This window comes from Lepus europaeus, chromosome 6, assembly GCF_033115175.1.
Source record: "Lepus europaeus isolate LE1 chromosome 6, mLepTim1.pri, whole genome shotgun sequence".
Lineage (NCBI taxonomy): Eukaryota > Metazoa > Chordata > Mammalia > Lagomorpha > Leporidae > Lepus > Lepus europaeus.
In genome coordinates this window covers 96,090,818-96,104,407 of record NC_084832.1, presented here as the reverse complement: position 1 = coordinate 96,104,407, position 13,590 = coordinate 96,090,818, and the positions used below count along the sequence as shown (strand labels likewise).

Sequence of the window (13,590 nt, the reverse complement as noted above, 5' to 3'; positions counted from 1 at the left end):
ATAAAAGTTTGGTGTGTATATACTTCTAGCTCTTTTTTCACATAAAAATATTTATGTGTATGAGTAGGTATGTATGCTTTCCATTTTTTTCTAGTGACTCAATTTGGGGCCATATTGTTTTATTATTTTTTAAAATTATTTGAGAGGCAGACAGAGACACAGAGAGAATGAGCTCCTATTTGCTGGTTTCACTGCCCAAATGCCTGCAATGACATTGAGAGTTAATCCAGACTGAAACCCAGACCTGAGAACTCAGTCCAGGATCCATATGGGTGGCAGGAACCCAAATACTTGAGCCATCACTGTTGCCATTAAGAGTGTACATTAGGGGCTGGTGCCGGTTCAAGTCCTGGCTGCTCTACTTCTGATCCAGCTCTCCAGTGTGGCCTTGGAAAGCAGTAGAAAATGGCCCAAGTCCTTGGGCCCCTGCACCCACATGGGAGACCTAGAAGACGCTCCGGGTTTCTGGCTCCAGGTCGACCCTGCTCTGGCCATTGTGGACATTTTGGGAGTGACCCAGTGAATGGTTGACCTCTCTCCCTCTGCCTCTGCCTCTCTGTAACTCTGCCTTTCAAATAAATAAATAAATAAACCTTAAAAAAAAAAAAAAGTACATTAGCAGGAAGCTGGGTCAGAAGCAAAGTAGCTAGGACTCAAACCATGGGATGTGGAAAGCCAGCCAGCATCTTAATCCCAAATACCAGTCCCTGTCTTGTCACTTATTTATTGCAAGTTTGCCTGTGAGCATTTTTTTTTTATCTGTATCTGCATACTTCTGTGTTTCTGTTACATTCCTATAGATCCTTGTCAAGAATGTTGTTTTGTTGTTGTTTGAAGCGTATATTACTAAATAGCACTGAATTTTCTCTTTCTTCTTCTTCTTCTTTTTTTTTTTAGTTTATTCATCAACACTGGGTTTTATCCAGTTTGGCAAGTGGCCCACATGGGCTCTCATATTCTTGACATCCTGACATCCTCATGGTTATTATCAGTCTTGACCACTTACCTTTAGTGTTTGATCTCAAAACTAAGGCTCCTGCACATTTTTTTGTTTCATAGGTGAGCATTCTCCAAAAGACCATCCAGGCTGTAGGTGTGTGTGAACAGAGTGAATCTTCAACTTCCAATGCAGGTAACAGCCATGTTATTAGAAATTCTTATTAATCCAGAATTAAAAATCACAGTGCAAGTAATTAGCAATTTTTTCATCCTGTACTGTGATGATTAATGTTCATAATGATGCCTCTGGTAGTCCCAAGATCTTACTGAGCTTGAGTCACCCAAGGAATTAAACTTTGCTCAGATTGACTTTTTTATTTTATTTTATTTTATTTTTAAAAGATTTATTTATTTATTAGAGAGACAGAGGCAAAGAGAGAGAGAGAGAGGTCTTCCATCCATTCGTTCACTCCCCAGATGGCTGCAATGGCCGGAGCTGTGCCAATTCAAAGCCAGTAGTCAGGGCCTTCTTCCAGGTCTCCCATGTGGGTGCAGGGGCCCAAGGACTTGGGCCATTTTCTACTGCTTTCCTAGGCCATGGTAGAGAGCTGGAGCAGAAGAGGAGCAGCCGGGACTAGAACCCGGCGCCCATGTGGGATACCGGCGCTTCAGGCCAGAGCTTTAACCTGCAGTACCACAGCACCGGTCCCAAGGTTCTTATTTTTAAAATAACCTTGTTTGTTGAAATTTGTGTGGTATATTATAACTAAAATGTTTAACTTTTCTTGTTCTTTACTTATTCTGATTAAATAGAACTTAAGAAAATAGATGCAGCTCCAAGGGAAAATTTAGTATTTGATTCTGCTGAAAGATGAATATGATTGTCCAAGTGAAACCCTGCAGAATTCCCTTATAGAAATTCCTGTTTGAAAGTAATACACTGGCTGGCGCCGTGGCTCACTAGGCTAATCCTCCGCCTGCGGCGCCAGCACCCTGGGTTCTAGTCCCCGTTGGGGCACCGGATTCTGTCCCTTTTTCTCCTCTTCCAGTCCAGCTCTCTGCTGTGGCCCGGGAAGGCAGTGGAGGATGGCCCAAGTACTTGGGCTCTGCACCCGCATGGGAGACCAGGAGAAAGCACCTGGCTCCTGGCTTCAAATCGGTGCAACGCGCTAGCCGTAGCAGTCATTTGCAGGGTGAACCAACGGAAGGAAGACCTTTCCTCTCTGTCTCTCTCTCACTGTCTAACTCTGCCTGTCACCAAAAAAAAAAAAAAAAAAAAAAAAAGTAATACACTGTAGCTAATCAGTATTTTCCTTTTCCTTCCTTTCATTTTGTTATAGATAAATAAAACTGCTCTCCATAGAGTAATACTGACACTTGAATAGAGAAATAAAAGTTGAATGGAGTATTCTTAATGGACTTTGTTTTTTGTTTTGAGATCCTAAAGTAAACAAAAGAAGATCAGCAACGAGAGAGAAGGAGGGAAGTTCTGAGCAGTACCATAGAGACGTGCAAACACTCATCTTACAGGTAACATGGGAGTATTTATTTTGGCAAACCAAAATGGTTTCTATCTATAAGGTTAGCTCTTTATAAGGTACTCTCCGTATCGCATAATAAGTATCTCCTTTCACACAGAACACAAGTAGGCATCATGTGATGAAGAAACTTGAGGTCGTTCCTGATTTCTAGGACCTTACATTTTAAAATGGTTACTCTCTAGTTGAACATTATAGAAGTGCTAGTCTTAACTTTCAGTTCATATGCCTAACCCTATCCAACAAAACCATCGTGAAGTAAGAATTTACATTGTGACTGGCCCAGAGAAATGGAAAAGGGAGGTTGGCTATGCTGACAGAATGACATTTGGGGGTATATCCATGTAATTAGTGCCTCTGGGTGCACTGAAGTTCTTGTCCTTATCTTGGTGAGGGGTACATTGCTTTACTTGACAGTTTTTCTTTTTTTTTTTTTTTTTAAGATTTTTATTTATTTATTTGAGAGGTAGAGTTACAGACAGTGAGAGGGAGAGACAGAGAGAAAGGTCTTCCTTCTGTTGGTTAACTCCCCAAATGGCAGCAATGGCTGGAACTGCACCAATCCAAAGCCAGGAGCCAGGAGCTTCTTCCCGGTCTCCCATGTGGGTGCAGGGGCCCAAGGACTTGGGCCATCTTCTACTGCTTTCCCAGGCCACTGCAGAGAGCTGAATTGGAAGAGGAGCAACCAGGACTAGAAACGGCGCCCATATGGGATGCCAGCGCCGCAGGCAGAGGATTAACGTACTGTGCCACGGCGCTGGCCCCAGTTTTTCTTTTTTTTAAAAAAAGATTTATTTATTTATTTGAAAGAGTTACAAGAGGGAGAAGGAGAGGCAGAGAGAGAGAGGTCTTCCATCCGCTGGTTGACTTCCCAATTGGCCACAAAGGCTGGAGCTGTGCCGATCCGAAGCCAAGAGCCAGGAGCTTCTTCCAGGTCTCCCATATGGGTGCAGGGGCCCAAGGACTTGAGCCATCTTGTACTGCTTTCCCAGGCCATAACAGAGAGCTGGATCAGAAGTGGAGCAGCCGGGACTCCAACTGGCAACCGTATGGGATGCCGGCACTGCAGGTGGTGGCTTTGCCCACTACGCCACAGTGCCGGCCCCTATGTGACAGTTTTTTATCTTTGGTTGGTACCTCCATGTGAAGTTGGGACAGCCACTCTCAGAGAAGGAAATTACATTATATTCATTTTGCTCTAGTTTTTGAAACCAGAAATGATGAAAAGAGACATTCTGTTTCCACACAGCTAGGGCATCTTAAAAGGGAGACTAAAATGGCAAGAATCACAGGGTGGGGCAAACTGGGCCTCATAGCTTTGGTTATGAGACAAAGGTGCAGGACGAAGGGGCTGCTCTTGTATAGCCTAATCACCTTGTTATAACATGAAATAAAGAGAATTGGAGATGTTTCTACTATTTATGGTGCTTCTGTGTTGTTGGTTGGTTGGTTGTGTTTTTTCCCCAGTTTTTTCTGGAGAAGGGTTCACTTTCAGAGGCATGGGTAAGGAGAAGCAGGAGTGAAACCTCCTCTGTTGGCCTGTCTAGGTGGAAGCACTGCAGGCTCAGCTGGGAGAGCAGACGAAGCTTTCTAAAGAACAAGTCGAAGGGCTGATGGAGGACAGACGGATTCGTGCCGAGGAAATCCAAGTGCAGCACCAGAGAAATCAGGACAGAATCAAAGAGCTAACCCAGAAGTGAGTGTTCAAGAAATCTGTACCTAGTGGGTGTTTTGTTTTTCTGAATAGCTTAAAAGTTAATGGTTCTATACATTAGCAACGTAGGATTTTAGAACTCAAGGAGATTGAAAAAACTGTCTTTTTCAGATACCTCTGTCTGTGGGGCAGTGAGTATCGAGGCTTTTCCTGGCATGCTGTTGTATCTTCCTGAATAATTGGGAGTGTTTTGCATGTTTTCTTTTGGTTAAGATTTATGTATTTATTTGAAAGGCAGAGTGGCAGAGAGGGAGAGACAGACATATGCTAGTTCACTCCCCAAATACCCACAGCAGCCCAGGCTGGGCCAGGCTGAAGCTAGGAACCAGGAACTTCATGTGGATCTCCCACATGGGTAGCAGGGACTCAACTACTTGGGCCATCCGCAGGCAGCCGGATCGGGAACACTGGGGCTGTGGCTGGAACTAGCACTCCTGATCCCAGGCGGCAGAACCTGTTGTACTACAGTACCTGGCCCTCTGCATGCTCCTTTTAACCCACTTTAGTGCTCTAGCTTGATTGTAGTGGTTAAGAAATGTTCTTTTGGGGCTGGCATTATGGTAAAGCCACCTCCTGTGACATTCCTTATGGACACTGATTAAAGTTCTGGCCACTACACTTCCCTTCCAGCTCTTTGCTAATGTGCCTTGGAAAGCAGTGAAAGATGGCTCAAGTGCTTCAGCCCCTGCACCCCCATGGGAGACACAGAAGAAGCTCTTGGCTTCTGCCTGGCCCAGCCCTGGCCATTGCAGCCAACTGGGGGTGAACCAGCAGGTGGAAGATCTCTCTCTGTCTCTCCTCCTTACTTTGTAATTCTGCCTTTCAAATAAACAAATAGATCTTTTTAAAAAAATGTTCTTTTCTCCTCTAATCTGAGTGCAGTAGTGCCTTTTCTTTGGCCCTTCATAAATTTGGAATACATGACTTTACGTACCTGTACCAAAAACAAAAGTGGAAAATCTCTATATTCCGTTTGTGTTTCTTACCTGCTTACCTTTCCTTACCTTTCTGCAGTCTGATTTGATCCCCACCGTTTTATTAAATATGTCCTTTCTAAAGTTACCATTGATTTCTTAATGTTTTTAAAGAACTTTCCTTCCTCCCTCCCCCTCTCCCTCCCTCCCTTCTTTCTACTTCCTGCAGCATGAGAAGGAAAGACCTAGAGATTCTCCATCCACTGGTTCACTTCCCAAATGGCCACAACAGCTGGGGATGGGCCAGGCTGAAGCCAGGAAATCCATCTGAGTCCCCCACATGAGTGGCAGGGGCCCAAATACCTGGGCCATCATCCACTGCTTCCCAGGTACATTAGCAGGGAGCTGGATTGGAAGCAGAGTAGCCAGGCCTCAAGCAGGCACTCCATCTGGAATGCAGGTATCCCAGGAGCAGCTTACACACTGTGCCACAATGTTGAACCCCAATTTCTTAATTTCTAGGACAAGTTATCCCTTCTTGTCTTCTTTGTACTTGGTTTCTTTCTATGTATTTGGCATCAGTGATCATCGCCTCCCTGAAGTCCACCTTCTTTGATTTCTGCAGCAGCCTGTCTAACCATCCTCCGCCGTTTGACTAGTTTCAGTGGTCAACTCTGCTCTAAAGATACCCTCAGTTTGAACACCTCAAATTTGCCATTATTAAAACCACACATGAAGACAGCTACGTGGATCTGACAATATTTGTTCAGTAGAAAACTATAGTCATTGCTTCATGATGGTATTTAATACCTTTGCAAGCAGTTAGATTATCCAATACAGAAATTTTCTAGATGTTAATGTTAAACCTTAATTTATTTGTTTATTTGAAAGAGAGTTATAGCAAGAGAGAGAGGGAGGGACAGAGAGAGAGAGAGAGAGAGAGAGAGGTTCTGTCTGCTAGTTCACTCTTCAGAATGGCTGCAAAGGCTGGTGCTGGGCCAGTCTGAAGCCAGGAGCCTGGAATTCCATTCAGGTCTCCCACTTGGGTGGCAGGGCCCAAGCCTTGGACCATCTTTGACTGCTTTCCCAGGCGCATTAGCAGGGAGCTAGATTGGAAGTAGAGCAGCTGGAACCCAAAATGGCACCCATATGGTATGCCAGAGTCACAGGCAATGGCTTAACCCACTGTATCACAACACCAGCCTCAGAGCTATTCTTTTTAAAAGACAGAAATATGATTTACTGGGGTGTACATTTAGTGTTGTGATTAAGACGCCACGTGGGACACCCACATTCCATGTCAGAGTACCTGGGTTCAATTCTTAGCTCCACTTCCAATACAGCTTTTTGCTAATGTGCTTCCTGGGAGGCAGCTTAATCAACAATTAAGCAAATGTGGGTTCCTGCTATCCATGTGGGAGACCTGAGGTCCAGGCTCCTGGCATTAGCCTTGCCCAGCCCAGCTGTTGCAGGCATGTGGGGAGGGAATCAGTGGATGAATGGCCTGTCTCTTTCTGTCTCTTTGTTTTTCAAATAGAAAATGAAAGTAAATAGATTTTTAAAAGCTTAAAAATATACATAATGTATTTATTCATAAATATTAAGAAATAGTCATCAGAAATTTATTTAGTGCCTGTGTAGGTCCAGTAATTGATACTGTTCTTGACTGTCTGGTGGTAGCAGGGCAAAAATATATGACAAATGCAGTGTATGCTTTCACTTGGGCTGGGGACACATGTATTGATGGCTAAAATATGGCTTAGTGTCTAAGCAATTGTTCAGTTGTGAAATAGTACATATATTAGAACTGATAAGGAGTTTCAGAGATAGAGAAATTAAAATTGGCTGGTGTTGAGCTGACTACATAGAAGTTGATCTTAAAAAAAGGACGAGACTTTGATATGGCATAATCAAAGCAAAGCTGTTTTATTATGTTGGAACTTGTGTTGGCTTTTAGTCAGAACATCATGGGTCGGTTCTTTCTTGCATTATTGCATTATCCCTAGGAGTAGTCTGTGTGTATGCAGGTACATATAAAGGTTTCTGTAGTCTTTTTTTTTTTAGATTTATTTTGTTTATTTGAAAGGCAGAGTTACATAGAGAGACAGGGAGAGACAGAGAGATCTTCTATCCGCTGGTTTACTCCCAAAATGGGCACAACAGCCAGGGTTGGGCCAGGTGGAAGCCAAGAGCCAGGAGCTTCATCTGGGTCTTCCACTTGAGTGCAGGGGCCAAAGCTCTTGGGCCATCTTCTGCTGCTTCCCAGGTGCATTATCAGGGAACTGGATTGGAAGTGGAGCAGCCTGGACTTCAACCGGTATCCATATGGATTCCAGTGTCACAGGCATCATAACCCATTACACTACAATACTGGCCTCTTCTGTAGTCTTTAGACATGGGAAGTGGGATACACAGCAGATTCAGAATGGCAGATGCCCTAAACAGCACTCTGGCCTCAGAATCAGCCCTTAAGGCATTTGGATCTGGCTGAAGAGCCCATGAGAGTATTTTAGGCATGGAATGCCAAGACACTCTGGCAAAAGAAAAAAAAAAAAAGACCTAAATAAAAGATCTCTGTGAGTGAGATCCCAGTGGAAAGAATGGGACCATCAAAGAAGGAGGTACCTTTCTCTGAAGGGAGGAGAGAACTTCCACTTTGACTATGACCCTGTCTGAATAAGATCGAAGTCGGCGAACTCAAAAGGCTTCCATAGCCTTGGCAACTCATGACTAGAGCCTAGGGAGATTACTGACACCATAAAGAAGAGTGTCAAATTGTCAACAACAGGAGTCACTGTGTACTTATGTCTCATGTGGGATCTGTCCTTAATGTGTTGTCTAATGTGAAGTAATGCTATAACTAGTACTGAAACAGTATTTTACACTCTGTGTTTCTGTGTGGGTGCAAACTGATTAAATCTTTACTTAATATATGCTGAATCAATCTTCTGTATATAAAGATAATTGAAAATGAATCTTGATGTGAATGGAATGGGAGAGGGAGCGGGAGATGGGAAGGGTGTGAGTGGGAGGGAAGTTATGGGGGGGGGGAAGCCATTGTAATCCATAAACTGTACTTTGGAAATTTATATTTACTAAATAAAAGTTAAAAAAAAAAAAAAGAATCCTGTAACCTCAGATTAGCACTCAGGAAAGTCTATCTGTAAAGACAAGTTTGTCTATCAGTGAGCACGAGTAGTTGCATTGCACTTTGCATGGTAAAACAGGTAGGATTTTTAACACTGCTGATAATATGTTATAAATTTCATATATTATACAATTTTAAAAGGACCTGTACCTCCCCTTCTGGAATAGCTATTTGAGATGTGCTTCATGACCGCATTTGTCCTTTCTTTTATAGTCTCCATCAAACCCAGGAACTGCTCTATGAGAGCACCAAAGACTTTCTCCAGCTCAGATTTGAAAACCAAAATAAAGAGAAGGCGTGGATGCTTGAAAAGGATAATTTGCTATCAAAAATTAAGCAATATAGGGTGCAGTGTAAGAAGAAAGAAGATAAAGTTGGAAAAGTTCTGCCAGTTTTACGTGACAGTCATCATACCCAAAATGAATATATTAAGGTAATATCCTTCTTTATTTTTAAGATTTTATTTATTTACTTGAGAGGCAGAGTTACAGAGAGAGGGAGAGACAAAAGGTCTTCTCTCTGCTGGTTCACTCCCCAAATGGCCACAATGGTTGAAGCTGAGCCAATCAGGAGCCAGGAGCTTCTTTCAGGTCTTCTGCATGGGTGCAGGGGCCCAAGCACTTGGGCCATCTTCCACTACTTTCCTAGGCCATAGCAGAGAGCTGGATTGGAAGAGGAGCAGCGGGGAATAGAACCGGGGCCCACATGGGATGCCGATGCTGCAGGCCCGGCCTGCGCCACAGTGCCAGCCCCAGTGTCCTTCTATCTTACAGAAATTGTTACTCTTTCTGAAGAGTTGAAGGAACTCAAGAATTCCAAAGAACCTATGTCTGCAAGAATACTTGTGTCATATAAGAGCCATTCAATCTACGAAGCTGTTGTAGTGGCAGCCTCAGGAACTAGATTTCAAAAAGGAGCTGATCACACCAGTGTTGGGGATTTAAAAGCCCTGGACCGTGAGTGAGTGAGTCACTCAGGGACTGTGCATTGCACTCCTGCCTCGAGTTGTGTTCTAGAGCTGCAGCAGTAAATAACCTAGAGGAAATCTTCCCTCGTGGTGGTCACATTGTGATGAGTGGGAAGAAAACAGAAATATTAGCAGACTCAAGAAATGATAGATGATAGAAATGTGGTATTAAAAGCATACAAGAATTACATGATTATAGTTGTGGGACCACCTACCTTTGAAGGGGAGCTCAGGACAGTCTTATGTCTGATGTCGTTGCTGAAATCTGAGCAGTAGGAGCCAAGCTTGCCATACAGACCTAGGAGAAGAGCATTCCCAGCTGAGAGAATGGCAAGTTTAAAGTCCCTAACGTGGGCCGGCGCCACAGCTCACTAGGCTAATCCTCCGCCTGCGGCGCCAGCACCCCAGGTTCTAGTCCCAGTTGGGGCGCCAGATTCTGTCCCGGTTGCTCCTCTTCCAGTCTAGCTCTCTGCTGTGGCCCAGGAGGGCAGTCGAGGATGGCCCAAGTACTTGGGCCCTGCACCCGCATCGGCGACCAGGAGGAAGCACCTGGCTCCTGGCTTCGGATCAGAACAGCGCGCCGGCCATAGCGGCCATTTGGGGGGTGAACCAACGGAAGGAAGACTTTTCTCTCTGTCTCTCTCTCTCACTGTCTAACTCTGCCTGTCAAAAAAAAAGTCTCTAACGTGTGTTCAGTGAACAGGAAGATGTCACTGTGATCACAGAGGAGTAAACAAGGAGGAAGGAAGAGGTGTTGTAGAAGGTTTGAAGGTTAGGCAGTGGCTGTTCACGGTAAGGAATGTGAATTTAAATCTGATCATTTGCTATATTTTCTTTCCTTTTTTAAAAAAATTTATTTGACAGAGTTAGACAGTGAGAGAGAGAGACAGAGAGAAAGGTCTTCCTTCCATTGGTTCACCCCCCCAAATGGCTGCCACGGCCAGAGCTATGCCATTCCGAAGCCAGGAGCCAGGTGCTTCTCCTGGGTCTCCCATGCAGGTGCAGGGCCCAAGCACTTGGGCCATCTCCTCCACTGCCCTCACCGGCCACAGCAGAGAGCTGGACTGGAAGATGAGCAACCAGGACTAGAACCTGGAGCCTATATGGGATGCTGGCGCCTCAGGCGGAGGATTAACCAAGTGAGCCACAGCGCCGGCCCCTCATTTGCTATATTTTCAAAGGACTGTGTGAGAAAATAACAAGGTCTGATTTAGGTTTTTTTTTTGTTTTGTTTTGTTTTTTTAAAGACAGAATTGAGTTTCGGGGAAATATCTTCTATGTGCTGATTCACTCCCCAGATGGCCACAAATGAAGCCAGGAGCTTCATCCAGGTCTCCTACCTGGGCTGCAGGGGCCGAAGCCTTTCCCAAGCCATTATCAAGGAGCTGGATTGGAAGTGGAGTGACCTGGACCTGAACCAATGCCCATAAGGGATGCAGGCACTGCCAGCAATGGCTTTACCCATTGCATCACAATGGTGGTCCCTGATTTAAGTATTTAAAAGATCTTTTTGGGGGCTGATACTGTGGTGTAGTGGGTAAAGCTTCTGCCTGTGGTGCTGGCATCCCATATGGGTTCCTGCTGTTCTACTTCCAAATCCAGTTCCCTGCTGGTGCACCTGGGAAAGCAGCAGAGAATGACCCAAGTGCTTGGGCCCCTGAAGCCACATGGGAGACCTGGAAGAAGCTTCTGGCTCCTGGTTTCAGATCGGTCCAGCTCCAGCTGTTGCGGCCGTTTGGGGAGTGAACCAGCAGATGGAAGATTGCTCTCTCTCTAATTCTGCCTTTCAAATAAATAAATCTTTTAAAAAATAATTTAATTTTAAAAAACACTTTTTGCCTGATCAGTGGAACATATATGTGTTATTGCTGATATTTCTTCCTTTTTTAAAGAAGCACTTCAGAAATGTGGCCCCAGACATAGATTATAGCGTCTTTACCTGGAGAAATTCTGAGTCCCACCGTGTAACACTTTCTGAAGACAAAAATATTTGTTTTAAAGAATTTCTTCTATGGGCCCTTCAGAGAAAGGGCTAAGAGAACAGTCTAGAAACAGAGGTTTTCTTATCTTCTCCAAAGTCCCTTGCCATCTTGTTCTGTAATGTATGTTGTACTCCTGGGAATCCTTGCTTTCCTTTGTTTCATTACCTAAGTCTTTGTGAACCACTTAAATTGTAGAACTGAGTATTAATGTTTTGTCCTTTTGACCTGCAGTCCCTAAAGGATAAATTAGCACAAGAGAAAAAGCTGTCCACCATGTACCAAGAGCAGTGCATTTCTCTAGAAGAGGAACTGGCCCGAATTCGTGAGGAGGAGGGAGTGAGGAGAGAGATCTTCAAGGTACAGAATTGCTTACCACTTAGGATGGAGTGGGAGGTACAGGTGGTCCTGGGGCATCTTCCTAAATACCTTCCCCCCACTCATATTTAGGATCGCACTGACAAGATGGGGAAGCGCTTACAGGTGATGACGAGACGTTACGAGGCCTTGGAGCATCGCCGACTCTTGGAAGTAGAAGGTTTCAAGACCGATATTAAGGCTCTCCGACAGAGACTGAAGGACTTGGAGCAGATGCTGTATAAGGTAATTTCTGGTGCTGAGTTACCACAAGTGAGGAAACATGGTCCCGAGAAAGGACATGCCATTGCCCTAACAGATCCCTCCCCCAGAAGCCCCCCCCGGAAATCAGCTCAACAGGGGCACGCTGGAGGGAAAATGAAGGTACACTGAAATAATTGCCACTGCACCTTTACTGCAGCTGTCTAAGCTAAACTGAACAGAAACTGTCATTCTTCCCCTTCAAGAAGATTAAAAGAACTCTGTTTTACGAATTGGGAAAGTGAGTAATTAAGGAAAAAGTAGTTTTCCCCAGTCAGACACAGCTTTTTAGAATTCATGTCGCCTCAAGGGCCTTCTTAAGGAGATTTAACCAGTTATCCGTGGCCCTAAGTGATCCCTGTGTACCGAACGAGGTTAATTAGGAAAAAGAGGAGATGCTGCCCCTCACCTGCAGCAGACTTACCAGTGCTGCCGTTTATATTGGCCTCTTCTTTTTGTGCTTTGTTGCTTGTTTATTGGTCTCTAGCTCAAGGCCTCCCCATGGGAAAGCAAGGAGTCAGGTGCCTTTTCTGTTCTGTTTTCCTTCTTTCCCTTGCTGAACACACTAAGTGTTGAATTTATCCTGTATACTAAAAATCCCATGAAAAAGCCAGCATGGTCTGGTGTTTGTGACTCCTGATCTCATGCCCTGGCATAGCCATAATCAATTTTTTCTTCCGAACCTCTAGGCAACAATGAATGCCCAGGCAAACCAGGATCTCGCCATTCTGTGCGAAGTCCGTAACAGCAATAAACGGGCACATAAGTTACAAGGAGAACTGAAGAGCCTCAAGTCCAAGTTGTTTGGTCTGGAAAATGAACTTAGACTCTGCTGATGCCTACTTTTGGAAATGGCCCCTGTTTGCAAGAGTTTGCTCCCTGAAACCAGAGAAAAAGTGTAGACCTGGAGTCGGTCAGCCTATAAGACTGGGTGAAGAATCAGGGACCACTGAGACAGCTTTCCCCACAGGCTGAGCTGTATTTATGACTTGCACTAGCCTGTTAACCTTTTCTAGGCCTCTGGATTATAACCTGAATCACTTAGAGATTTTCCCACTTTATCTCGCATGTTTATGTTAACAAGTGTTTGTTTTTTCAAGACAATGATGAAAACTCCAGAAGAAAGTTCATTTGCCATGAACTTGATGGAAAGTCATTGGGAAGAACACTCTTTCAAAAGAGATAAAGGCACCCACTGGGGTTGCCTTTATCCTAGGCAGAGGGAAAAGGTAGCAAATCACATATTGTCAAATTTGAATAGACAGTAGTAGTTCTGCCATGTTCAGGCATGAGCGTGTCCTGAATTTCCTTATCAGGCACCCTGTGTCCAAGTCTCACCAGAGGGCGCTAGAGACCCTGCTGTAAAGGACATGTTAATCTGGAAAAACAAAGGAGCCACCTGGGCAAGAGTGAAGCTAAAGTGGTCTTTGTATCAAAAATCTGACATTTTATCAGTAACATGGTTTTTTTTTTTAATGTATTTTAAATAGACTTTTCAATAAAACATATAACAAAATATTAAAGTTTCCAATATTTTCTTAAAACCAGGATTATACTGTCTCAGTTTTCTTTCTTGTCCATGGTCTCTGCAGTTTGGTACAAATGTACAGGTTTTTCTGAATGACTCCCTTGAGTTTATCTGGTGTTGGAGGTAGCAAGGATAGGATAAGAAACCTTTCCCGTTTTTAGTCTGATCTGCTGTGCATCCCCTGAAGCTATAGATAATCCTGGGGAAGTGAGTTGGTCCTAATTTAGCAGAATGTCATTCTCATT

General features: G+C 44.2%; 1 protein-coding gene across 5 annotated transcripts in view; it reads left to right on the top strand.

Annotated features, from left to right (window-relative positions):
* Positions 1-13,359, top strand: part of CCDC77 (coiled-coil domain containing 77) — a 40,908-nt gene extending 27,549 nt beyond the window's left edge. For all 5 annotated transcript variants that reach the window (XM_062194634.1, XM_062194633.1, XM_062194632.1 and 2 more), the window contains 7 exons: positions 1,060-1,132; positions 2,378-2,469; positions 4,025-4,173; positions 8,467-8,686; positions 11,434-11,559; positions 11,650-11,802; positions 12,507-13,359. In XM_062194634.1, coding sequence (XP_062050618.1) covers positions 1,060-1,132; positions 2,378-2,469; positions 4,025-4,173; positions 8,467-8,686; positions 11,434-11,559; positions 11,650-11,802; positions 12,507-12,653 — 960 coding nt within the window. In that variant the 3' untranslated portion in view covers positions 12,654-13,359. The remainder of the gene's footprint in view (positions 1-1,059; positions 1,133-2,377; positions 2,470-4,024; positions 4,174-8,466; positions 8,687-11,433; positions 11,560-11,649; positions 11,803-12,506) is intronic.
* Positions 13,360-13,590: the final 231 nt, after the last annotated feature.